We start from the raw sequence: 27,453 nt of genomic DNA, 5'->3' as shown, positions 1-27,453 counted from the left end.
AGTGTGTGTGTGTGGGGGGGGTCAGATAACCAATCCCACCGTCTGCTAGGTTTCTACTCAGGCAGAAAGAGGGCAACAACACCCATGGCCACTGCACATTGTGTCTCTCTGAGTCTCTGGGCAGGGCATGTTTGCCAGGGTCCTAGGGAGCCAGTGTGCTTCTTCCTTGTTCACCACAACAGCCACGAGTCAACCCCGACCATTCACTGGTGTTTACGAGGTGGCATGAGCCCCTTTCAAACTCTCTCCATCTTGATATAGCTGTAACTGTATGGTTCCGATGGTTCAGAATCAGCGGTAAGCCGTTGCAGCTTCACAAAATAACACTAGGATTTCTGATTCTCAACTGAAACAATCAAACGAATGACTATTTTGGCACGCAAGTGTCACAGAAATGTGCTGGATAACATCCACGTTCCTCGTCGCTCGCGGCGACACAGGACGCGATGTGTTCTCGAACAGGAAGCGAGGGGGAGCGCGCATGGTCAGAGGCACTCTGCGGTCCATCTGTCACTCTCTGAGTCCATTCAGCTCCAGCCACTCTCTCTCTCTCGTCCGTCTCCGATCCAGTTTAATAAATAGTAGAAAAATAATCCTTTCTTCTTTTTTAAAATCTTTTTCTTTTATCTTCTTATAAATCTGAGATGCTTTGTTTACACGTTTTACAAGATCCCACCCCCCTTTGAAATACAGACAGCCCCCTGACCTCCATCCGCTCCCACTGGGCTCGTACTCTGAACAGACCTCCACTGGACAGAGATAACAGTCCTCCTGAAGAGACACAGAGTGTGTGTTCTTCAAAGGAGGGTTCCTCAGCAGGTATTCCACAGCAAGGGTTCTGTTTTGTTCCCCTAGTTGTTAGCTTGCATGGTGGTGGTGTAGGTGGTGGTGGTGGGGGTGAGGAGACATACTGTACTGTGCTGTGGCCAGAGGTGAGAGATGATCACGGGGGGGGGGGGCTGGAGGAGGCCTGTGGGTGGTCAGGGTGGGGGTGGTGGGGGTGGGGGGTGTGGATCAGCACTCCGCGTCCACGCTGTGCACGGTGACGGCGGCCTGTAGGTGGTGTGTGTGCTGGTGGAGCGGGTGGTGGTGGTGCGGGTGGGGGTGGCGGTACGGGTGGAACTTGTGGCTGAGCAGCGCCGCCGTCTGCGGGGGCGTGTCCAGGTCCAGGTCGTCGTCGTGGTTCCCCACGTCCACGCCTGCCGACAGGGGGTCGTTGTTGCAGGGGGGGTTCTCGCTGTCCTCCTGCGGACTCATGGTGCTGTAGCCTGCAGACAGACACACACACAGACACACACACACACACACACACACACACACACACACTATAAATACTAAAAATACATCTTCTGGAACACTGTCACAAAACATATTGTCACAAACACAGAGAAGAACAATGGCATTGGCACAGAAATAGAAATGGGAAGTGTTTTGTGATCGTCAACACTGTCGTTTTCATCCGCACAGCTGCCCTATATTACAGTGTAGCAGAAACCTCTGTGGAGATTGAGCAACATGACACACTAGAGTATATTAACATCTTTCTATAATTACAGGTTAGGGAATAACCATCCTAGCCCCAACACCTCATTAATCACATTTGTGTTCAATCTTTTCTCTTGATGAAACATGAGTATGTGTGTGCACATGTGTATGTGTGAGTGAGTGTATGTGTGTGTGAATACATGCATGTGTATGTGTGTGTGCGCACACCTGTGTGAGTGTGGGAGTGTGTGTGTGTGTGTATATGTCATACACAGGGATGTGTTGATGGATGAACAGTGGGAAGGTTTCTGCCCCTGCAGCGCAGACAGCGAGAGAAAGCACAGCGAGAGAGAGTGTGCGATGTGTGTGTGTGTGCGTGCGTGTGTGTGTGTGTCTGTGTGTGTATGTGCGCGCAACGGGGACTGCCTAGTGCCTACACTCCTTCGAAATCCTCCATCTCCAAACGCCTTCTCTCGTTCCAACCTGCCCCCATCAGATCACTGACATTAAAACATCCTAAAACACCTCTGCCTCTGATACAACCAAACAAGCTCCACACTGGGATACCCCCGGGCCGTCTCATACCAACAGACCAAAGCATGCTTTCTCTTCTGAAGACTGGAACAGAGAAAGGAGAAACGTTGGTTTCTGAATGTGAGGCCAGGAGCCTAGGAGTGGGCAGTGCAGAGGATCTAACTGTGGTTGTGAAGTAGGAGACAGAGAGAGTGTGGGAGACAGAGAGAGAGAGAGAGAGAGAGAGAGAGAGACAGAGACAGAGAGGGGGTGGGGGTACTGCTTTGTACAAAGCTGTTATCTAGCCGTGCTTCTGAGAGCCGTGTTGAGGTTTTGGGAAAAAAAGTGTCTCTAAAAACTGTCCTTGGGGACGTTTGGGTAGACATCCAAGGAAGAATTGGGAGGAGAGAGGAGAGAGAGAGAGAGGAGAGAGAGAGAGAGAGAGAGAGAGAGAGAGAGAGAGAGAGAGAGAGAGAGAGAGAGAGAGAGAGAGAGAGAGAGAGAGAGAGAGAGAGAGAGAGAGAGAGAGAGAGAGAGAGAGAGAGAGAGGAGAGAGAGAGATGCCAACTGAAGCACTGAGACGGGGCGCTTCCCTCCTGAGCTGAACTAGCACGGAGCCTCCGACAACTCCATCTCTTAAATAAAAGCCCTTGTTAATAAGAACAACGGTGTCGCAGATATTGCATCTCGTCATCGGATTCATGAGAAGCGCGAGAGGTGAGAGAAGTAATCCCACAGCTAAAGGTCACGAACAGCAGAGATGGGGGCCCCCCGACGCAGGGAGGTTTGAAAAGTTGTGACTTGGGTAATGGCGCAGACAAAATCCACTCTTGGAGGGGGGGGGTGCTGGGGTGGAGGCAAGATAGTTTAAGCTAGATGGTTCTAAGAAAAAGGCTGTACAACTAAATCCAATACCAGGGCCTCTCTGTTAGCCTGCAGGCAGCCATACATCAGTGTGGCGTGTGTGTGTGTGTGTGTGTTTCTGTGTTGGTTGGGAGTGACTCAGAGCACACAGGATAAAATCCTTGAGTGTGTGAAAGCAGAACCAGTTCAGTGTTAACAGAGCCCTCCAGCTGTATGAGTGTGACTGTGGGAGGCCACCTTTGACAGAGCAGAGAAACACAGCCAACTTTCTGAGTTGCCCTGTAGTGCTTGCTTTTTCTCTCTCTCTCTCTCTCTCTCTCTCTCTCTCTCTCTCTCTCTCTCTCTCTCTCTCTCTCTCTCATATATATATAAAATCATCAGTTACACAACATATACAGGAGGCTCTCATCTGCAGGCAGGAGAAATGGAACATGAAGGTGGTGTATAGGGTGTGTGTGTGTGTGTGTGTGTGTGTGTGTGTGTGTGTGTGTGTGTGTGTGTGTGTGTGTCTGAGCACATCTTTGACCTCTGAAGCTGGATATGAACATGAGGCGTTGTATCTGACGTAACACATCAGTTTGGTTTATACAACCCCCTTTAGCAACATCATGTCTGTCTGTCCATCACCTCACCACCACCCTCAGTAAATTATGTCTGTCTGTCCATCACCTCACCACCACCCTCAGTAAATTATATTAGACATTCACTACACCCCCCCCCCCCCCCCCTCTTCATTCTCATGATGCGGTTTTTAAAAGGAGCTCAGCGGTCACCGTGTTGTGGTCTTACCGTGGTCACTCTCCGTTCCTGACCGGCCCCAGTACCTCCGCCTGCGCTCCGGACTGTGAGTGTGTCTCTCGATCACCGCGGCGATGAACCGCGTGTTACTGACTGCAAGACAGGACAGGACAGGACAGGACAGGTCAGGTCAGGACAGGACAGGTCAGTTCCAGACACATCTACAACTAATAATGATAATGATAATAATGATGATAATAATAATAATAATATATAATGTAGAATGTAGGTAATAGAATGTCCAGGTTCAGGACTGCAATATTCTACAACATATATTTCTACTCATCATATTTATGGGCACTGCACGTAATTGGGTCATTTTTTTTATACGGTGCCTTTTCCGTCCCCAGTACTAAATCATGTTGTATTTTGTCTAAATTTGGACAAATACTAATTCCATTAGGTTTTTCATGTATAGTCAATTGTTATTTATTATGAATACAATGATATGGGCTTCTAAGTTGTTGTTTTCTACATTTTAAAAGCTTTGGTTAAAGATGTAAATTGGATTTTGCATGGGATTTGGGATGTCCCCAGTGTTGTTCATTCAACTTCAATCCCAAAAATAACTATTAAAAACATATACATTTCCAAATATGTTATTATTATTTCATTTTCCTGATCAATATCTATTGAAATCAAATATAGTTTTTATCCATTTTGTTTTTATTTTGTACAAAAAATTAAGGTTTTGCTTACAATAATGCTTGTCCCTGCGATCACTGTCCACCCTGTTATGCTGTGTTAATGTCCCTTTTAAAAGAAAAACATATTTCTCAATCACATCACTCTCATGAGGTGACATCACATCAGTGGAGGGGATTTCAAATGTGGTAAGCTGTGTGATTTTCTACCTCTTTTACCATCTGATTTTTATGTTTTTATCCAATGAGTTTAATGTGGTTGATCATAACGTGTCCACCCTGTTATGCCTAAATATTGAGGAGATCAATCAAATTGAATAATTTCAAAAAAAGTATTTAGTGCAAATTAGATTCCTCATCAAATATTCATGGTCATTCTAGGCATTATGCTCATTTAACTCAAAATGTCCACCCTGTTAGTGTCCACCCTGTTATGTGTCCACTCTGTTCTGGAGACACTCGCCCTATTCAACTACAGAGGGTATTCTAAATAAAATAAAATGTAGATGCCTGAGCTCGACCACTATGTTTTTCAGCAAGCTAGATATGTTCTTTATATAATAGAACATTAACATATATAATCAACAATTTATTTTTCAAAAGTTATGAAGTCCAAATGGCACCGTATAAAAAAAATGACCCGTTTACGTCATTGTCTCTGTTCTTGTCTATTTATTTATGTGCCTGTCGTTCCTATGCGTCTGAACTCCAAGGAGACGAATAATGTTGTTTGAATTTAATTGAAGACGAGAATACATTGAACCCAGTTCAAAGCAACATCCAGATTCAAGCGCAACACTTACTGATTCCTCTGTCTTCATGACTGTCCTCGTCTCTCTCATCTCGTTCGTTATCCAGGTTGGACATCCTGACTGACATCTCTGCAGGGGGGGTTGAGATGAAGAGGGAGGTGGAGAGGCAGGGGGAGGGAGAGTGGGATGTGGAGAGGGCGGGGGAGGTGGAGAGGGAGAGAGTGGGATGTGGAGAGGGAGATAGAGTGGAACAGGGAGGGGGAGGGGAAAATAATTAGATAAACTCAACAATAACGATGATGATCTAAGTTTGTGAGGTGTACAAATTCAGAAGACAATTTCTACGAAAAAGCAAAGCATTAGGGGATTGATAGGTCCAGAGGTGGGTAGAAGAGATCTGAAGAGACGGACATGTGAACTACTGGCTCTACTTTGCAGCAGTAAAGCTCTAGCTGACGATAACTGTTAGCAATGTTGATTGCTTTCAATTAGCTCTTCAGTCAGTGCTAATAACCTGTTAATAATTGTCTCATTAACACCAGGCTTGGCTGCTGTGTGTGTGTGTGTGCGTGTGTGTGTAAAGGTCAGCCACTGAGTACAGAACTTTACTTAATTCAATCATTCCCACAGCAGCCCCTTGCATTATCAAGGCTGAGAGCTCCATAGGCTATATCGAGGTAATTACTGTCTGGCCTGGAGCCTAACATTTTTCAGTTGGTATCTAATGAAAAACCTTAATTTCAAAGTGTCCTCATAAGATGTTACAGATTAAGACAGAGTCTCGATAGAATCGCAAGAATATTTAATGTCTACATAACTGAAGTCAGTCTGAGTGGAAGCATCCAAGGCCATAGGCTATAATAGTCAAATACTTCAATTATTATCCAGCTTGCTGGATAGTTGCTCTTTGTAGGAGTGAATGGTAAGCTAACAGCGAAAACATACAAGATTTGTGGAGAAAATAGGCTCACCTATTTTCTCCACAACGTATTATCTATTTATTTTTTATGTAAAGTAACTTTAAATAGTCATTTGAAATGTCATTTCACACGACTTTGATCCCAACATAAGCAAGATGGAAATGTATCTGTCACATTGTTGCCGTGGCAAGAGAATAACAAAGAGAGAGAGAGAGATCAATGGGGAAAAAAAAAGACATATTTACAGATGTAGACATTGAAACTGTAGTCTATGGAGTGTATGCTAAGCTAACAGTCAAGTCCAGTATGTCAGTGTACGCTAAGCTAACAGTCAAGACCAGTACGTGAGTGTATGCTAAGCTAAGTGTCAAGTCCATTACACAAGTGTATGCTAAGCTAACAGTCACGTCCAGTACGTATGCTAAGCTAACAGCCATGTAGAGGTGTCTTACCCTGGGCGGCCAAAGGGGACATGTGCTGGTGGGAGCGGCGGTGGATCTGGTGGCGGTATGCGTACACGGCCAACACCAGAACCATGATACATCCCATGATGCCCCCGGCTACCGGTCCCACCGGCGCACTCTTGATCATGTTGAGAGATGCCACCTCTTCGTCTGGGGGGAAAGGAGAGAGAGAGAAAGAGGGAAAGAGAGAGAGATGAGGGGGAAGATCTCTCAAATACGCCCGCAACAATCTGTTTCATTCTGTACAGTATTCAAGCGCTCAGACTACATGCTACAATACCTGGTACCCGTTCGAAAGCTGATAAAGTAGCACGTTATCGATTTAAAATGTGACAAACAAAGTCAAACGAAATGCAACGTCGTGGATTCTAAATGGTAGACGACCTGCATGTTGCTGCCACTGGTTGATACGTTGCACTCCGTGCCAGATAGTGCTAACGATGTGTTAAAAACAGATTCCTGTATCGGCAGAATCAGAATCGACAATGGCAATGGGGGTAGACCAGGCCTGGGACGTTGAAGACATTCACTTCGTCTAATGGTAGAGGCTTGTGTCTTCCACGTTGCGAGACCCAGAGTGGAACCAGAAACCGGTCACAACTTGCAAAATAAAGACACTGTACTAACTCTCTCTACTCACCCAGGTTACCCATCCCATCCATGTAGGGGCTCTTGGCCCCCACGATGCCCCCGAAGCACTCCTTCTGGAGGGCACAGTATGGCTTGTCTAGGTGGGTCTTCCCATCGCTCTCCACCATGCACCACTCACAGTCCAGCACCCCAAAACAGTCACTGTGGGTGGACACCAATGAGAACAGTTAGAGACCGGGTCTAACAGACATTTTTTAGGGAGATTTACTTCACAGAATCGTGTTTTTCATATCTTGTGATTTGATATTCACAGAAGATATTCTGAAACAATAAGAGATGAACTCCCATCTGTTCAACTTCAGTTACTTTATGACAGACACTGACAAATGTATCTCTTTATGAGGATTATTATATTCTAGTATTACTGGGCCCTGTTATCCCCCAAGGTATCCAACAGGTTGACACTTAACAATATCTCTTGGTTTCAATATTTCTGATGAACACCATCACATACACTGTTCAATAACATTGAATCATACACAGCCTGACAGTTAACTTTTTCTCCTGGTCTAGAGATTGTCTAGTATTATTGGGCCTTGTCCTTCCCTGAGGTGTCCACCGAGTGGCGCTGTGGTCCGTACCTGCTGGTGAAGCGCTGGCTGCAGCGTGTGTTGATGCACTGGGGCAGTGTGTCCTGCAGGCTGGGATCGATCACGGTCAGGGACAGGGGCTCCTGGTGAACCTCACAGCTGGGATTCCTGCAAAACACCATCACACACGGTCACACTAGAGCGATGAGCACGTACCACACGGTAACGCCACTGCAATAAACATGGCCGCAGCATCAATGATGTACACAAACGGTCAACAATCAAAACAGCTCTAAGTGCATCGCCTCACCATACGTCGTTCGAAACAAAACAACGAGACCACTGGCAGTCATTGAAATGCTAATTACATGTTCACAACATCTAAAATAAAGAGGCAATTAGCATCTAAGAGTCAGGTTGTCGAAAGAGCTCAATCATAACAGAGGGACAACATCAATGTGTCACTACTGAAGGACAGCTTTGTGGAGGATCTGTTCAACAGCCTCCCTCTGTCCTGTCACACAGAGACGCAGACAGGCAGGTTGTGGTGGAGTCACTGAGTGGAACAGTAGAGTGAAATGACTGAAAGGTGTGTGTGTGTTTGTGTGTGTGTGTGTGTGTGTGTGTGTTTGTGTGTCAGGGTGTTGCAGTGTGTGTGTGTGTGTGTGTGTGTGTGTGTGTGTGTGTGTGTGTGTGTGTGTGAGGAATCCCAGCAATATGATTATTATGACAAACAAGGGTGGATGAGATGAGAGTGACTGTCCTAATGAGGAGACTGAGCTGCATGACTAACCGAGTGAGGCGCCTGTGGCCACACACACACACACACACACACACACACACACACACACACACACACTAGGGCTGCACGATTAAGCGAGAGTTTTTGCAGGGTGAGATGTCTGCAGATGAAAGTAAGCAAGTTGAAACGTTAACAAATATAATTGCTGAGTGTTCTGGCAGAGAAAGTTGGTTCAAATTGGTCATTATTATCGTGACTAGAAAGTGTCTGATTATAGTTCCATGGTGTGAATAGTGTCAAAGAACTAGCAAGCTAGCTAGCTAGCTCAGATGTGATTAGATGAGCTAGTCTGCTTTAAGGCTGCCACGATTAGTCGACTAGTCACGACGACGTCGACTACCAAAATCGTCGCCGACATATTTGGTAATCGCCGTAGTCGCATGTTTTTTTGGAGCTGAAATAAGCGTTTTTTTTTTTTTTTTTTTTTGCCTAGCACCAGGGGAGCCCCCCCTCCCAAATTTCGTTGTTTGGTACCTGTACTATATCAATGACAATAAAGACCATTCATTTCATTCGATAAGCATTCGTTTTTCTTCCCTGAAGCTGCCACTGGCTAGCGTCTCCCAGTGTCTTTGATGTACATGCGCAGTGTCGGTCATCCGGGGCACACGTGACTTCCCCGGAAAAACAAACAGAGAAATGTCTTCCTGTCCTCGTACCTCTAAAGTGTGGGAGCATTTCAACCACAACGTTGAAAAAAAGAATGTAAAATGTAAAATTTGCAAAGCTGAACTCGCTTATCATGGCAGCACGTCTGATGCGCGAGCATCTAAAAAGGAAGCACGTTGTGGCAGATGACGAGGAAGACGATGGCTCGTCTCGGTAAGCTAGTTAGCTTGTTATTGGCTAACGATATCGTTACGTTAAAAGCCTTCTTACATTATTTTACGTTGTCATCAAAGCGATACTTATCAAATAGCTAAAAATGTTGTCTTAACGTTACAGTGCTAAGAAGGCGCGTTCTACTATGAGATGAGTGAAGCAAAGCAAAACTTTTGTACTCTGTACAAGTATTTATTTTTGTTTTTGTATTCTTTTGGTTGCCTAGTGCCTAGCCTACCTCATTTTACTCAGCAGTTTGCACCCTCTACTACTCTTTACATTACATTACATGCAAGTGATGCCAGAAATAAATCTGCAAAGTTCATTAAAATATCTATTTTTGAGTGAACAATCATTTTAATTGTCTTTATTTTTAGTTAGCACATGCCTACAACAACTAACAACTTCAAGCTAAATTTAGAAGCTGATTTAGAAGATGATAGCTAAATAAGAGCGATTGAGTAATTGTGCGATAAGCTGTAATTTATGATCCGATTAGTCGACTAATCGTTAAAATAATCGGTGACTAGTCGACTATGAAAATAATCGTTTGTGGCAGCCCTAGTCTGCTTGCACACTTGTCAGCTAAAGAGCTAACTGGATGCACTTTATTATTTTACTTATAGTAGATATTCTTATTCTGCTAGAATTGGGCTTCATGGTAATACCATAATGATAGATTTACAGTACATGGACAGTGGATTGAAGCATTGGAACAAACCCTCGCTCATTGGAAATGTCTGAGAGATGTCAGAGAGCTGAAAAATGTCAGAGAGCAGGACGGTGTCGGCACACCAGAGAGAGAGAGCCCCTGAACACGTACAAACAAAATGCATGTTGATACGACCTTCCTAACCGGAGATATGGCCGCATTTTACAATATACTTCCGTTAGATCACTTTAAAAATGATATTGCAAATTGAATCGCTATCGCAATATCTGTCAGAAAAATCGCAATTAGATTTCATTCCCAAATCGTGCAGCCCTAACACACACACACACACACACACACACACACACACACACACACACACACACACACACACACACACACTCATTGGGAGTCATTCATTTACGCTTGTGACTGTACAGCAACCATCAATACATACAATATTAACACAGAGGATGTTTCAAATGTGGGTTAACAGATACAATAGCATTACTGTACAACTAGATCTACTCTAAGGGTACAAAAAGCAACGCCGTCTCCATATTGAGCAGCTACCGATAATAGCAGATATAGAGCAATACCTTGCTAACTGTATAGCCTTTCTCTTGGAGATGTGGGTCATCTGAAGGCCCCTAACCACCAGCTTGTGAACATGACCCAGGCTGCCAAAAATGAAAACTAAAAGTTGACACTTGTAGCCTAGTTGTGAGATGTTCAGCTTGAGCTGCTTATATTTCAGCAACTTGGTTAAAAAGGCTTCCTCCAGGCTGTGGTCGAAGGTACAGCCAACCTCGAGAATTAACACCTCTCTACTACTCTCATTAACCAACCCAATGATAGTGATTAATGCCCCTCTCACCTGTTCTCAGCATAGGTGAGGTTGCCTGTACACTCGTTGACCTCCAGGGGGCACTCACACGGGCACTCACACTCATTCTGCTCCATTCTGTAGAGCACACAGAGAAATGACAGTCAGTCTTCTGAGTGGTCAGACATGCAACATTAGGACCATGGAACTCTCTAATGTGCATGCAACAGTTTGAAATTCATGTTACAGTACACATTCTTACACAGTAACAATATCAAACACTTCAAAATTCCTACTAATGTCTTCTGTCCAGTCTAGTGCAGTTATAGTGCCCTGACACTGTCTCTGACACTGTAGCAGCCCATGTCCCTGTCCCTGACCTGTAGCAGTCCATGTCCCTGTCTCTGTCCATGACCCAATCCCTGTCCCCTGAGCCCTGTCCCTGTCCCCTGACCCATGTGTCTGTCCCTGTCCCCTGACCAGTGTGTATGTCCCTGTCCCCTGACCAGTGTGAATGTCCTTGTCCCCTGACCAGTGTGAATGTCCTTGTCCCCTGAGCCGTGTCTGTCCCTGTCCCCTGACCCTTGTGTCTGTCCTTGTCCCCTGTCTACTGAGCCCTGTCCCTGTCCCCTAACCTGTGTGTCTGTCCATGTCCCCTGAGCCGTGTGTATGTCCCTGTCCCCTGAGCCGTGTGTCTGTCCATGTCCCCTGAGCCGTGTGTCTGTCCATGTCCGTCTGACCTGTGACAGTTGAGGCAGAGGCGGTCCACGGTGCTGCAGGCACAGAAGGCCAGCGAATCACACGTCTCGTTGACGATGCCAGCGAACGCGTTGGTGCCGGGGATCCGGGTCAGCCGGTACTTGGAGCAGTGGCTTCCATGGACCAGGTTAGTCAGGTCACCCTGAGGAGGAGGAAGAGATAGAGAGAGAGAGAGAGAGAGAGAGAGAGAGAGAGAGAGAGAGAGAGAGAGAGAGAGAGAGAGAGAGAGAGAGAGAGAAAGAGAGAAAGAGAGAGAGAAAGAGAGAAAGAGAGAAAGAGAGAAAGAGAGAGAGAAAACACATACGTTGTGTTACTGATGCTTCACAGAGAGCATTTTTGATTTGATTTTGATTTGATTTGATTTGATTTATCTTTGCAGCATTAGCAGAACATCAAGTATGCAGTAACCATTTAACACCACCGGGTGGTGCTATAACACTTGGATAATCACAAACCTGGCCATTGGATTATACTGGATTATACCTATTTTCTTTCATTTCTCCAGCTTTCTCCTGAAGTATGCACCTGTGTGTATGTGCACTTCCTCAAATGGATTTGACATGGAATGGATTGGTGTTATAATAGCTCATGCTGAGACTGATCCTATTCTTTTAAAACCATGTTAATGCCTAGTTCAGCTGAAGGGTGGAGAAACGGAATGAACAATTACACTCTCAACTATGTGCATGTCTGTCTGTCTGTCTGCATGCCTGTCTGCATGCCTGTCTGCTTGTTTGAATGCCTGTCTGTCTCCACTCACCACAATGCTGGTGTTGAATTTGTAGAAGCGCTGGACCGTACGGTCACTGAAGCTGTTGCACAGGTTCTTCTTGACAAAGTTTGGGTGGTTGAGGATGTCATTGGCCACCAGCGGTTCCTGATCAGGGAAGAAAGAGAATAAGAGAGAGAGAGAGAGAGGGGGGGGGGAGTCAGTGGAATGAGGAAATACATTCTCAAGGTGACTATAGAACAGCTGAGGGGGAGAGAGATAGCATCGAGGGGGCGTGTCCAGGGTGTGTGTGTGTGTGTGTACCTTGTGTGTGATGTGCTGCTGCTCTGCAGGGGCGTGGCCTTTAGGGTCGATGAGGGTGGGGTGGGCCACCAGGTATCCTCTGTCCTCCATGATGAAACACCTACACACACACACACACACACACACACACACACACACACACACACACACACACACATCAGCACAAACCCAGCAATCCTTTCCGAAAATACTCACACGATTGCACCCAAGAACAAACGATATGAAAAAGTCACATCGCTGAATAATAACAAACAGTGAAAGTAAGCACTAAAGCCAACATGATTTCAGAGGAATTAAGGCTTATCCCTCCTTCTGTAGGGGACTCTTATCGAATTACCTTGAAGGGAATAGTACTACCCCGTCTAAATACACACAAAACAAATAACCTGAACACCTTCAGAACTGAAATCCATCTGATCTGGGCACAATGGAGGTTTAAGCCCAGAGTGGATGAGTGGGTAAAGGAGCACCGCATGGGCCCGACTGCCGGCTCCGCTCCCAGGATTGTCCTGAGGCCCGCCACTAACCCACTCTGCCAAACACACGGCCATTCAGACCCCACTCCCCTGGGCTAATCCTGTTTAATGGCCACTGAACAAGCAAGATGGGGAGAGAGAGAGAGAGAGAGAGAGAGAGAGAGAGAGAGAGAGAGAGAGAGAGAGAGAGAGAGAGAGAGAGAGGGAGAGAGAGAGAGAGAGAGAAAGGAGGTATTGGATGGATAGAGAGAGAGAAAGAAAAAGAGGAGGTGGAGGAGAGAGAGAGAGAAATACAGAGCAATAAAAGGAGGAGAAAGACAAAGGGAGACCCAGACTGTGAAGAGTGCAAGAAAGAGAGGGAGGGAGGGAGGGAGGGGGGGGGGGGGGGGGGTAGTGAAGCAGCAGCACCATCTACCATAACAGGATGTCTTTGGAATGTAATTATAACCAGCTTATCTCCTTTTGTCCCTCTCTCTCTCCTCTTCTTCATAGTGGGCACAAAGTTGATTTCTGCCTCTATGGGACTTCCCCAGGCTCCTCTAACTGAGCAGAGGGCATGCTGGGATGCTGGAGGACTCGGTGAATGTACCACTCAATCTGGCATAGCTTTATTCAAACACTCTCAGTGGGGCATCCTTCAGGAAAAACCATTGAACTAATGCCACAGACGCCTATACCATAAGAGGGAGGAGGAAGACCCCGGAGAAGAAGAACCTACCGGATCTTGTTGCCCTTGTCCTGGTTGCAGATGGGGAGCAGGTCCAGCAGCACCTTGTAGAAGTAGCGCAGGGTGAAGTCTATGCCCATCACGGCCACCGCATAGCCAGAGGCCATCTGAGAACTAGAGACAGGGAGAGAGAGAGACACACACACACACACACACACACAATTATTTAATAGAACACATTTCATATTCAACACCTTCCCTTGTGTGTGTGGATGAAGAAAAAAAAAAAGTCACACACACACACACACACACCTCCCGTCTGAGAGCTGTGCAGACGCCGCAGGATATGTTCACTGGGGCAGAACCGGCATAAACACCCTGACTGAGTCTGCCTTATCAGAGAGTGTGTGTGTGTGTGTGTGTGTGTATGTGTGAGTGTGTGTGTGTGTGTGTGTGTGTGTGTGTGTGTGTGTTGCAGTGCCTGCAAGCCTCAGAGATAAGTATCTATCAATCTTAATCCACCGACTCTGTAACAGTTTCCATTGATTGTCTTCAGTCTGAAGCTCAAAATGGAGATGAAAAGGTGTCTTGTGAGCAGACACAGGTGACATCCGGGGGCCATTGCACCAATTCAGATCAATGCCTCAACAAACCCCCACAGTTTCCTGGCAGATATTTCACACTACATCTTTAATGTTTGTGTCATCTGTACCACAAGAGATAATGAAACGCCACCAACACTGACAGGAATAAAGGGCTTCTTCGAGCAACAAAAATGGAATGACTGAAAAGTGTTGCCTGATTCTATTTCTAATGGTTTAGATCATTTCCTCAATTCAATAAAGTGCCCAAAAAAGTAGGAGACTCTGAACTGGAATATCGACAATGACAACAACAGTCTCCAGTAAGCGACTGTCAAGGTTGTCATAGTGAATTAAGTTGAATTCGGTCGTGATCATTTCCTGGGAGAGAGCATACACAAGCGGGGTTTCACCCAATCACAGCCTGGTGTTTTTTTTTGTGGGTTTGAACCAATCGCAGTGTGGTAGTGGACTCCTCCCCCTACCTGGAGGCGTGGATGGTGTGGCTGATGGTGACCACGTAGCCGGCTCCTCCCACATCCAGGTAAGGTCCAGTGAAGGTGATGAGGCCAGGGTTGGCCACCGCGTGCTGGTACCTACAGGGGAACATGGGTCAAAGGTTAAACAGTTCAAGACAACGGCCAACACTTACACCATGACATCACAGGCTAGGTCATAACAACACATTTTTTGCCAATTTGAAATGTTGTAGTAACGATGTCTCCAGTTGTCTAAATTGTAACAGTGTTGTATTTATACCGCCAGTTCTGCACCACTGTTTAATGTTTTTCATTCCAGTTTTTGTTTTCGGTTTCTGCTGTTTTTGTGTACATCTATGTTGAAAATGCCACTTAAATATGAATCAGACAAACTCATTAATTATGTATTTTATTCTTATAGGGCTTCTTCACAAACCCAGAGCACTTAAAGTTAAAAAAAACTGAACATTTTTGGGGGACCTGCCAGACCTGCCATGCACAGTAAGGTACTAAAAAGACTAGGAGAAAAGGCAACTTATCGAAAAGTGATATCCTGACTGAAACATTTGTTGGAACATTTCAGGGGGAGAATACATTTGTCTCCTGAAGAACTGCAAATGTCTTGTCAGGCACACACACGTAGAGTTGTCTTGTCAAGGCACACACGTAGAGTCTCGAGAAGGGTTTACAGTGAACCTGGAAACAGTCCCAAACCATTCCCAATTCCTTCCCAACCAGAAACAGAGAGAGAAAACTCCACAGAGGGGGACTCAACTCTCTATCGCTCCCTAGGAGTCTGGAACTATATCAAAGCCCCCCCCCCAGCCCCCTCTCATCCCCCCCCCCCCCCACCCTCCTCCCTAAATAAACCTCACCATTGTCTTCTGGTCGGGTCGAAGGCTTTATCCATGAGCGAGCCTGGGTAAATCCGGAGCACCCCATTGGGCGTTGCTATGTAACGGCGCACAATGTAGCAGTTGAGGCTACTCATTTCCATTAGTGTCATCCATTCATCTGTGACGTGACTGGTCGCCATTACCTCGTTCCTGACCGACGACTGGGGAGGAGACAAAGAAGGGGACATAGCAGGGTTCCTTTAACACTGGCCTGGGAACAGGGACGAGCCTGGGCTGCAGGAGGGCCCAAATTTTACACACACACACACACACACACACACACACACACACACACACCGACAGACAGACAGACTGACAGACTGACAGACTGACAGACACAACACACCGACACACACACACCGACACACACACACCGACACACCGACACACCGACACACACACACACACACACACACACACACACACACACACACACACCTCTAACTCTAGCCTCCCCCCCCCCCGGCAACCCAAACAGAAAAGGACTGTGTCTTAAAGACAAACACAGAAGTGGAAGAACCTTTGAGTGGAAATTGTGTTTCATTATGTTGGGATGTTCTGGTGTGGCGTGTGTGTGGGGGGGGCTCTGTGGTGACCACAGCAGAGTGTGTATGGCAGATGGAGAACCAGAGCTTAATCAACGAGCACACGACTGACAGAGGAACCTCAGTGTTTTATTACATCTTATTTAAAACGGTTATGTAACTAGATGGCAGCCTCTGCTCTGAGAAACAGTATGAGCCAAAATGAAATCAATCAAATCCAGCAGTGTGTGTGTGTGTGTGTGTGTGTGTGTGTGTGTGTGTGTGTGTGTGTGTGTGAGAGTGTGTGTGTGTGAGTGTGAGTGTGAGTGTGTGTGTGCGTGGATGCTTGCGTGTGTGTGTACCTTCAGCCCAGGGTTGGCTATGAGGCGTGTGTTGTCACTCAGGTAGGCGGTGTAATGCTCCACCATGCGCTTGGTCTCTGGCTGACTCAGGTGCTCGTAGGGAGAGGAGAAACTCCCAGCAGCCAACATCACCGTAGGACTCTCTGAGAGGGAGAGAGAGAGAGAGAGAGAGAGAGAGAGAGAGAGAGAGAGAGAGAGAGAGAGAGAGAGAGAGAGGGAGGGAGAGGGAGAGAGAGAGAGAGAGAGAGAGAGAGAGAGAGAGAGAGAGAGAGAGAGAGAGAGAGAGAGAGAGAGAGAGAGAGAGAGAGAGAGAGAGAGGGAGAGGGAGAGAGAGAGAGAGAGAGAGAGAGAGAGGAGAGAGAGAGAAACGGGTGAGTAAACGATTACACATATGACTCTCATCAACTACAGTTAGAGTACATGCCCAGCCTTTCTCAAATTGAAGAATGTCCTCATCCCTCTAGCTGCTCTATAACCCTGCCCAAGCCCCCCTTGACTCCCCAGCTTCAAGCCCCCAGCTCCTACAGTAGTCCCCTACCCCAGCCCCTGCCCCTAGCCCCTCTACCCCAGCCCCTACCCCAGCCCTTCTACCCCAGCCCCTGCCCCTAGCCCCTCTACCCCAGCCCTTACCCCAGCCCTTCTACCCCAGCCCCTGCCCCTAGCTCCTCTACCCCAGCCCCTACCCCAGCCCTTCTACCCCAGCCCCTGCCCCTAGCTCCTCTACCCCAGCCCTTCTACCCCAGCCCTTCTAACCCAGCCCCTGCCCCTAGCCCCTCTACCCCAGTCCCTCTATCCCAAGCCCCTGCCCTTAGCCCCTCTACCCCAGCCTCTACCCCAGCCCTTCTACCCCAGCCCCTACCCCAGCCCTTCTACCCCAGCCCCTACCCCAGCCCTTCTACCCCAGCCCCTGCCCCAGCCCTTAGCCCCTCTACCCCAGTCCCTCTATCCCAGCCCCTGCCCTTAGTCCCTCTATCCCAGCCCCTCTCCCCCAGTCCCAGCCTCTCACCGACGGTGGCCAGCTGTTTGAAGTGCAGACAGGAGCTGGGCTGGCCCAGCAGGTCGAGGCGGTGGTAGAGCAGCTTGGAGCTGGGCGCCGTGTTCATGTTCTTCAGGTGCTTGACGGGGATCTCCGGCTGCACGTACACGATGCACAGGATGAAGGACGTGTCCTGGACCTGCAGGGGAGAACACAGGTAAGACCAGTTCCCATGAGACAGAGGGAAGGATGAGGGGGCAGAGAGAGAGAGAGAGAGAGAGAAAGAGGGATGGATGGACAGAGAGAACAGTCTCATTAACCACAGTGACATTACACACACACACCCCTGCTCCTGTCTGCCCTCTCCTCCAGTGTGTTTATGCTCAGATGTCACAGCGTAGGTGTGTGTGTGTGTGTGTGTGTGTGTGTGTGTAGTGTGTGTGTGTGTGCGTGTCACAGCGAGTGTGTTACGCCGCCCCCCCCCCCCCCCCCCCCCCGGGGCCTCCCGCTGTCGATGAGATAAATGTGCTGTGCTTAACGACGGCGCCGACGACAGGGTGACTCAGCGCCACCATCCCGACTTCTAAATGAAACACCCTGACTGATGCTGAGCTGGCCTGGAAGAGGAGGGGAGAGGAGAGATGGGGAGGGGAGAGGAGAGGAGGGAGGGGACCGAGTGGCGTGGGAATCATGGCCGTAACACCCCCCCCCACCCCCCAACTGCCCTCCCTTTCACTCTGACACAAGACTTTCCTAGACTAGTTCAGGAAAATTATTATTCGGCTTTCGACATTGACGAGTTACACATGGACACAGATGTAGGGCGGAAGAAGTAGTCCCGGCTAAAAAAAAAATACCTGTCTGAAAAAGTAGTCCCAGCTAAAAAGGTGACTTCTGTCTGAAGTCCAACTAGCTGCCAAGTTGGAAAAAATAGCATATTTAAGACTAAATGCAGCTACTGTATATGTTTTTGCTGTCCTCTCTCATTTTTCCTAAAACATGTCAGGGAACGGTGAGAGGGGGGGGGGTTATGGTGAGGGAGACTGATTGGAGGTGACAGACCTGGGTGGGAACCACTGTGACTGGCCTGGGGGAGAGAGATGGAGAGATGGAGGAAGGAACACAGAGAAGGAAGAGAGAGAGACTGTAGCACATGGTCAGAGAGAGAGAGAGAAGGAGAGAGAAAGAGAGAGAGAAAGTGAGAGAGGCACATAGGAGAGTAGTAGTGTACCAGTTTCCAGGCGTAGCTGACGTTGTAGGCCTCTCTGCTGGGGTCTCGGAGGCGGTTGGTGTGCCAGGACAGGGAGGAGTTGGTGGGGACGGCTATCACCTGGCTCCCTAGGGGCAGGCTGGGGGGCACAGGGAGCACAGACATGGGTGTTAGCAACCAAAATGCAACACACACACACAGCATTTTCAATGTACAAATATAAATGCAATACATACACACACAAACACAATACGCACACACACACACATCACCAGCAGTATCTTGATCCCTTGACCCCCCCCCCCCCAACCCCCGCCACCCCCGTCACCTGAGTATGTTGTGGCGCACCACAGGGAACCCTGGGATATTCTCGTAGTGGATGATGTCAGTGTGCAGGGGTGGCTCCGTCATCAGGTATGGCCGCGTGAGCGACGGGTGCATCAGGGTGTAACCTGGGAAACCAACAGCAACATCATCATCATCATCATCAGGAAACATATCAGCAATCACTCTGGCAGGCCATCTACGGAGCCCCGTGGGACCCCAGGGGCCTCGCCAACCTCCTCTCATCCCTGAGACGGGCTACTGCTCCCTGAGCAGGGTACGGCCTGGTAAGGCCTCCCCCTACTACTGTGGTCCCTTCTCCAGGCCGGGAGCAGCACAGAGCGGTGCAGGGCAGGGGGAGAGGAGAGGAGGGCAGCAGTAATAGCTTTGGGAGCAGTGGAAGCCCCTGAGAGGCTTGGGGAGGGGGGTGTATTTTAAGGAGGGTAAACAAACACGTCTTGGCCCGGATCCATGAGGCTGTCTGGGGCTAGGATCCCTGGCTGTCTGGGGCTAGGCTGTCTGGCTGTCTGGGGCTAGGCTGTCTGGCTGTCTGGGGCTAGGCTGTCTGGCTGTCTGGGGCTAGGCTGTCTGGGGCTAGGCTGTCTGGCTGTCTGGGGCTAGGCTGTCTGGGGCTAGGCTGTCTGGGTCTAGGATCCCTGGCTGTCTGAAAATAGGGTGTCTGGGTCTAGGGTGTCTGGGTCTAGGGCAGGGGTGGCCAACCAGTCGGAGACTAAGAGCCACAAAAAATTGTTGGGGTACCAGAAAGAGCCACATCAAACATGCAGGCTCACAAAAGCGCTCATTCACACACACACGCAATACATTTCCAATAGGCTATGAGACCAGTGGTGTCATTTCAGCAAAAGGCAAGGTATGGCAAGGTCTGAGTGGGGGGGTTGAACCCCCTCGGTGGATTTTTTTTTTTAAAACAGTTGTGCAATAGTCAATTTTGGTGAGTTGTTTCTATACAATTTACTTATGTGACATTAAGGTAATGAATAAAGGAGACAACTACAGTATGCAGGTAGTACATCTTTCCTAGCAGGCAGACTGGTTCAATCTCCTTAGAAACAAAACATAACAGATTTAGCTATTCTCAACTCTAAATTAACTGCACTGTTAAAACGCTAGATTTAGACCTCACCTGTGTCCCTGTACTTGTCTCTGCTGCCCTTTGACCAAAAGAGGTCTTTATGTCCATTTTCCTTTTTTCCCCTGGCATATTTGTTTTACCAGCTCACCTAGTAAAAGTGAGACGATTGATAATATCAAAAACATGCTTGCACACACATATAACTTACTCACACACAAGTCAGTGTTACTGGCCCCAATTTGGTACAATTATTACTGAAATTATTGAGAATAGAGACATGGTTGACATACGTAAACTAGCTGTTGTAATCTTTAATGTTCGCTAACTAGCGAACTCACTCAAATAACATTAGAACATGTTTGTACTGACAGAACATGACATGAACTTGTTCATTAATATGTTACATTTGAACCAACATTATGTAAATGGAATTTATACAGTTTGTTTAACACACCTGAATGAACGAGAATCGTGGACAAGGTTTTAACATTAACGTTACTCATGGCTTGTTTATTGAGGAACCGATGTCCCGCTCCAGTGTTGCCAGATAGGCCTACTTTTGGTCACTCTGGACGGGTGGATTCGGCAGCTTTTAGACTGGTTGGGCTGGAAATTGTCAATCCCGTCTGGCAACCCTGTGCTCCACTACATCGCCTGGCTGGTGGGGTGAGATGGAGCCGGGAGGGTTTGAGTTATAGTTGTGTGTAGTGGATAAAATCACCAAAATGACTAAACGTGATTCAGATTTTTAAAAATGTTAAGCCAGGTATGGCGAGTGCCATGAATTGCCATACCAAAGCGACGCCTATTGAGACACAGAGAGCGAGCCACGCACTTTTAATGAATGGATTAAAGAGCCGCACAGAGACAGGCAAAGAGCCACATGCGGCTCGCGAGCCGCGGGTTGGCCACCCCTGGTCTAGGGTGTCTGGGTCTAGTAGCCGCTGCCAGCTGGTGGGAGCAGGTGTTCAGTCTTACACAGGGAGATGGGAGGAGAGAGGAGGGGAGGGGAGCAGAGAGGAGAGGAGGGGAAGAGGGAGGAGAGGAGGGGAGGAGAGAGGAGAGGGATAATTCCCCTTTCTCTAAACACAAGGTATATACAGTATCTCTGACCTCATTAACTCGACAGTGAGTCTCATGAGTACAGTACATGAGAGCTGTACACAGAGTCTCTGTGCATCTGTGTATTGTGTTTACGTAGGGTGTAATTGACAGTGGCCTATTAGGTAGAACACACCTAATGACTTGAATCATTAATTATCATTAATTAGGAGTCATTAATCATGCTGTGGGTCCAGTGACACTAAGCCTACAAGGTGTAGTACAGCCAAAAGACAACACAGTCATTATAACAGCACCATCTTTAGACTCGCTACATAAAACAAACACCAAAAATCTATCTAGAAAGCGCCCAGATTAGACAATACACTGTAACTTTCAATGATAGACAAAATAATTTAAATAAATAGTAAACACAGCTAAGCTGTTTGTCTAAACTAAGCCCTAAATACGCTAGAACGCCAAAAGAAGCAAAAACATTAAGCCAAGTCCTTCTAGCTGTGTGTGTGTGTGTGTGTGTGTGTGTGTGTGTGTGTTTGGCTTGTGTGAGTATGTGTGTGTGTGCATATGCATACGTGTGTGTCCACTGAACAGGTCCACACTGTTCCCCAGGGCCTGGCGAGCCCTGCTCAGCTAAATTGATGTCATGGCCTGTCCGTCAGTCAGTCCGTCCATCCGTCTGCGTGCTGTGTGTGTGTGTGTGTGTGTGTGTGTGTGTGTGTGCCACATGTCTTTCCCTCTAATGGTTTGTAAAGTGCTCTGAATGACTCTCCCTCTCTGACCACCTGACTGATTCAGACTGGCAGTGCCAGTCAGCCTGAACCTCCCAGGCGGGCCAACGCAGACGGGCAGCGACCTACAGTAGGTAACTGTGTACCGGTGTGGTGCCGGTGCCAGAAGCTGTCTACACTCTGGAATGACCCAGAGAAGGAAACCAGGAAAACCAGGGCTTTTTAGGGCGAGGCCTGGGTCAGTCAAATATGCCCTGGAGTGAAGAGAAGGAGGAGGAAGAGAAGGAGGAGGAAGAAGAGAAAGAGGGCGTACCTTTGTTGTCTATGAGGAAGGTGTAGGAGGCCAGGGAGTCCTGGTAGTAGGTGACGTCCTCCAGGATGTAGGCCAGGTTCACGTCCACCCCGATCACGCCCAGCAGAAGGTTACCAAAGTAACACGGCCGACTCACCGTCATGATGAAGCCTGGAGGGGTGGGGGGGGGGGGGGGGGCACTTTTGTTAAAGCCTCCCCTTTACAACACTGTCTGCGTGCGCATGCGTGTGCGTGTGTTTGTGTGTGTGTGTGTGTTTATCTTTGGTGTGAGTGTTAGTGTGTTTATCTTTGGTGTGTGTGTGTGTGTGTGTTAGGATCAGCTCTCGTCCCCTCAGCTCCAACTGTAACAACCACAACAGTGTGTGTGTGTGTGTGTGTGTGTGTGTGTGTGTGTGTGTGTGTGTGTGTGTGTGTGTGTGTGTGTGCGCGTGTGTCTGACCCTGGGTCAGTGGTCGGGCCAGGTGTGAACCCACCGTCTCCCATGGGGTCCGTGTAGGGCAGGCTGAAGCGGGCCAGGTCGATCATGCGGTTGGGCAGGTTGATGTAGAAGCGGCCCACACTGGTCTCCAGGTTACTGAGCTGGTTCAGAACCATCATGCTCCCCTTGACCACGGGCAGCGCCGAGCGGTCCGGAAAGCCGTACTTCACCGAGTTCTGCTCCGCTAGGTCCCGGAGGAACGCCAGCTCCTTCAGTCCTGTTACTCCCTCTGTGTGTGTGTGTGTGTGTGTGTATGTGTGTGTGTGTGTGTGTGTGTGTGTGTGTGTGTGTGTGTGTGAAAGAGAGAGAAGAAAGAGAGAGAGAGACATAGTCACATCAGTCTCACATTCACATAACGACCATGCTTGTCATTGTATTGGCAAAGTCAATATTTCTAATATAATAACACATTCTGATACAAGAATAATAATAAAGTCTCTAGACACTGATTTGGTTTCACAAGCGCAGACAGACCGCCCGAGGAGACGTCATTGACTCGGCATGCCAGCCCAGCTGTCACTGGGCACGCGTGGCATCTGACAACCTTTCAGAGAGGATCTAACATGGGGGGCATGCCAACACGGGGGGCAGATCACTGATTACATTCTAGGAGGAGGAAGCCTCAACGCTGAGGGTCTAGCTGTTTAGTTTAAGTTTAGTTTTTTCACCACAGTATTGGAACGAATTCCCTCGTGCCTCTGAGGCAAATTACTATGCTGGTATTCAAGAAGGACTGCATTATTGTACAGTATCCACTTGTAGCTTCTATCAACTCATTGTATGGCCTGTTATTTATTTATTTATTAATTTAGTTGGACATGTTATTTTGTTTTGTTTCTCTTGTGCCTTGTAAGCAGGCCCATCCTGAAAGACGGACCCTGGTCTCAGAGAGACTCCTGGGGGATGTTGGACTACAGGAGCCAGTGAGAGTAGAGAAACTAAACTTTAAGGAAAAACTCCTTAGACAGAGATTTAGAAAAATATGTTTTTCTTTATTTTGTCATGCTCTATACAATTTTTTTTTTCTAAATCTCTGTCTAAGGAGTTTTTCCTTAAAGTTTATGCCGAGTGCGAGTTTCTCTACTCTCATGGGCCAAATGGTTATAAAACTAGACTTTCTCTACTCTCACTGTCTCGCTATTTTTCGAAACTACCGCACCTGCTACCAATCATTGGAAGAAAAAGGACACAGCAAGGCGCAACAGTTTTCCCTGGACTTATAGGAGTCACCATGGCTGTGTGCTGCAGCATCTTTGACTTGTTAGTTCTGCTCTCTGTAAAATCACAACAACAAATCATTATGCCGATTCTGTGGGGAGTTTGTTACGCAACGCACGGTTAGATAGGTAATTGACATTTACTGAGATGGAGAGGCTTCCTGTCTTCACAAATCTAACTGGTTTTCTCACAGTTTTCTCACCATTTGGCCCATCTGGCAGCAACAAACAAACAGTCTTGGTTCAAACATCAGTGCTGACATGCCAAAAGAAAACATTGATCACCTTTTTTTTTATCAACATTTCACATCTGGCCAGGGATGCAGGGAGTTCATTAAAAGGCACACACACGTACGCACAAACTTGCGTACACACACACACGCACACATGCACGCTCGCACACCTTTTGAACTGCCCACAATAGCCTACAAGTACTTTATGCATGCAATGCTAATCAACTGAGATGATGATGTATTTCTGCATCCTTTTCATCATGGACCCTTTTAAACAAGCGCCCCCCCCCGCCTGTCCCTCCAACGACACACAGTGCGCTTTGAAGTCTTTGGTCTCAGACTCTCCCTCTGATGTGCCTCATTTTAATTTCAGAATAAAAAAATGTATGTGTGTGTGTGTGTGACACAAGGAGAGGGAGGAGAAGGAGAGACAGGTGAAGAGAGGGACAATGGAGAGAGAGAGAGAGAGAGAGAGAGAGAGAGAGAGAGAGAGAGAGAGAGAGAGAGAGAGAGAGAGAGAGAGAGAGAGAGAGAGAGAGAGAGAGGGGGGAGGGTGGACACATAACAGATACACACGGAAAAACAAAACAGTCTTTCAGGGCCTTGAGCACCTCTCCAGAACCCAACCCTCCATCCGGGTGGCTGTGTGTGTCCAGTAGTGCCTGGGACACACTTTCACCTTCTATGACAGAGCTCTGCTCTTGTGTTAGTTAGTGAGTGAGTAGATAGTGATCACAGATGACCGTGTGTGTTCATATCTAGAGGTTGCGAACACAGATTACTGCGTGTGGTCATATCTGGAGGGCGTGACCATAGATGACCGCGTGTGGTCATATCTAGAGGTGGCGAACACAGAATACTGCGTGTGGTCATATCTGGAGGTGGTGACCACAGGTGACCGTGTGTAGTCATATCTGGAGGTTGTGACCACAGATGACATGGCACGTGATGACACTGTATCCAAAGGTGGTGGTCTGGGGTGGGGGTTCCTACCGTTCATGAGGGCGTAGGTGAGGATCATGACCGAGTTGTTGAGGTGGCGGTTCTCCTCCTTGACCACGCTGAGGGTGGCTCTCTTCTCGTGCTCTGACGCGTCGCGGGACGTGATGCCAGACGACAGGTAGATGATCACCATGTCTGTGTCTGACAGGAGACGGAAACACAGCAGACAGCTCAGAAACTAAATGACAGTAAGTCCTTCGACCACAAAACCTTGCTCTCGCATATTGGAAGTCGTGCTTCACTGCTGTTATTTTCAACCAAATTGATAATGACGCATTTTACATCTGGTGGTCAGATCACCAGACAACACATTCTTTGCCACAGACAAGATTGTTCATTCATATAAAGATCAAACATTAGGGCGTCAGCGGCACTTGTAAAGACTGCATTTCCCATGGTGCATTTCCCTGCTCTTACTGGGGAGCTGCCGGGTGACGTTGCTGGTGTTTCGGAGCAGCTGGAAGGCCTTCTGGAAGCCCAGTGCATGCTGGGTGGGGCTGTCGGAGGTCTTGAGGTTGGAGATGAAGGTGCTCATCTTCCTCTTGGTCTCGCTAGTGGCCGGGGACAGGAAGCTCTTGTAGCACTGGTCCAGGGAGCAGGAGCGGACCGCCTCCGCTGACGACAAGATCGAGATCTGACACACACACACACACAGACACAGACACAGACACACGTTACCATTTAGATTAAGCAGAAAGGTGTAGGTGTGTGTGTGTGTGTGTGTGTGTGTGTATGTATGTGATACCATTTATATTAAGCAGGAAGGTGTGTGTGTGTGTGTGTGTGTGTGTGTGTGTGTGTGTGTGTGTGTGTGTGTGTGTGGTGTGCTCTTCACCTTATCGTGCTCGTCTACAGAGTTGAGGATGACGAGGGCCGAGTCGCGGGCGATCTGGAGCTGCGTGTCGGTGACCGAGGCCCCGTGGTCGATGATCACCACGATGTGCTTCGCCTGGGGGCGCACCGCCGACACATACACAGGCCTGCAAGAACACAACACACACAGCTGTGAATAGCACACACACACACACACACACACACACACACACCTGCCAGAACAAAATACGCACAGCCGTGAATATCACACACAGACATTCGAGTCACACAAACGCACACACACATCACAAAAACACAAGATAAACACAATATCCTGACGCTTAGACGAGAAGCCTATTGACACCATGAACTCTCTTTTTTTCCTCTCCCTGGGATGGTAACCCTATCCCCCCCCCCTATTCCCTCCGCTTCTTAGGTGGGCTGTGCCGGGGAGTTCCCAGTGCGGTCCCCTCTCTCTCCCTGTGGCTCCCCACTCCTTCCGCCCGCCCGCGCTCTCTCTCCCCCCGACTGTTTTCACAAGAGATCCCCTTCCCAGGGCGTGTTGCTTTGGTGAGGCTCCGCGGTGTTCCGGCCATTCCCTTTGTCAAAGTTCCTCTACTCCCAAAAACGTGCCTGTGTCTGCTAGTCGACCTAGGCTACTAATCAGCCATTGGACCGCAGTGAGTCATCTGGTAGGGCAGACTGATTGGGGTGAAGCTTTAGCTCAGTCTCAGACTGCATTGTTCGGATGTGGTGTCTTGCGTGATTCAGTGCGGTACGGCTAGAACTCGGAGGCACATACGGGGGGAAGGGTGTGCGCGTGTGTGTGTGTGTGTTGGGGGGGGGGGGGCCTAGGCTCATTAAGACCCATCCATCTCTGTAGTGAGCCGAGGCCGAGCGACATAATTTTTCTCATAGTTGTGAGCCAGCTGGACGGTTTAAGGACGCTCCAGTGAGTGTTGGTGTGTGTGTGTGTGTGTGTGTGTGTGTGTGTTTGCGTGTGAAAGAGAGAGAGAGAGAGAGAGAGAGAGAGAGAGAGAGAGAGAGAGAGAGAGAGAGAGAGAGAGAGAGATGTCTTTCACCATAGCAGACCGCAGAAACCACAACAGTGGGTGAGAGATTCCAACGAGGCTTTAGTGGTCCCCGTCCACATTCCTGCCCAGGGCCACGTGTGGTCAGGGTGTCTGTGTGTGTGGAAGGAACTAACGGCCGGGTATTTCAATGAACCCATGCCTTACCACGAGCCTGTCCTCCCACGTCCCTCTACCTCCACCAGCCTCTCCTGGTGTTCATCATGTGATCATATCCTCTGTGTCACAACCCACAACCCACAACTGTGTCACAAGAACAACCCAGGAGGACATGGTTCCCACACACGTGGTTTCCCCCGTAGAAGGAAGCCATGTTCAATGTCAGAAATGATAACCTTAATTTATTGTGTGTATTTTAAAATGTATTTTGGATTTGAATGTGTCGCCTATTTGATGTCTTTTTGTATTTGTAT

General features: G+C 48.1%; 1 protein-coding gene and 1 pseudogene across 2 annotated transcripts in view; both read right to left on the bottom strand.

Annotated features, from left to right (window-relative positions):
- Positions 1–1,014: 1,014 nt before the first annotated feature.
- LOC308158768 (VWFA and cache domain-containing protein 1) lies at positions 1,015–25,686 on the bottom strand (the record flags this gene model as incomplete). The annotated part of the gene is made up of 21 exons (XM_080532469.1): positions 25,521–25,686; positions 25,128–25,277; positions 22,680–22,913; positions 22,207–22,356; positions 19,015–19,138; positions 18,708–18,825; positions 17,507–17,675; positions 16,501–16,643; positions 15,594–15,775; positions 14,725–14,835; positions 13,710–13,832; positions 12,516–12,615; positions 12,243–12,359; positions 11,464–11,624; positions 10,775–10,861; positions 7,673–7,789; positions 7,081–7,232; positions 6,429–6,590; positions 5,108–5,185; positions 3,652–3,753; positions 1,015–1,268 (listed from the first exon to the last, which is right to left on the bottom strand). Exons 1-21 carry the CDS (start codon positions 25,669–25,671, stop codon positions 1,015–1,017), a joined length of 2,985 nt encoding a protein of 994 aa, XP_080388595.1. The 5' UTR covers positions 25,672–25,686.
- Position 25,687: 1 nt separating this feature from the next.
- Positions 25,688–27,453, bottom strand: part of LOC308154999 (VWFA and cache domain-containing protein 1-like) — a 45,217-nt pseudogene continuing 43,451 nt past the window's right edge. The window contains exons 6-7 of the transcript in view: positions 25,965–26,116; positions 25,688–25,770 (exon numbers count right to left, since the gene is read on the bottom strand). The product of the transcript in view is annotated as a VWFA and cache domain-containing protein 1-like (transcript). The remainder of the gene's footprint in view (positions 25,771–25,964; positions 26,117–27,453) is intronic.

The sequence above is a fragment of the Nansenia antarctica genome (genome assembly GCF_963989245.1).
Source record: "Nansenia antarctica genome assembly, chromosome: 1".
Classification (NCBI taxonomy): domain Eukaryota; kingdom Metazoa; phylum Chordata; class Actinopteri; order Argentiniformes; family Microstomatidae; genus Nansenia; species Nansenia antarctica.
Note: the sequence above shows the minus strand (reverse complement) of the source record. Positions and strands in the feature narration are given on the sequence as shown.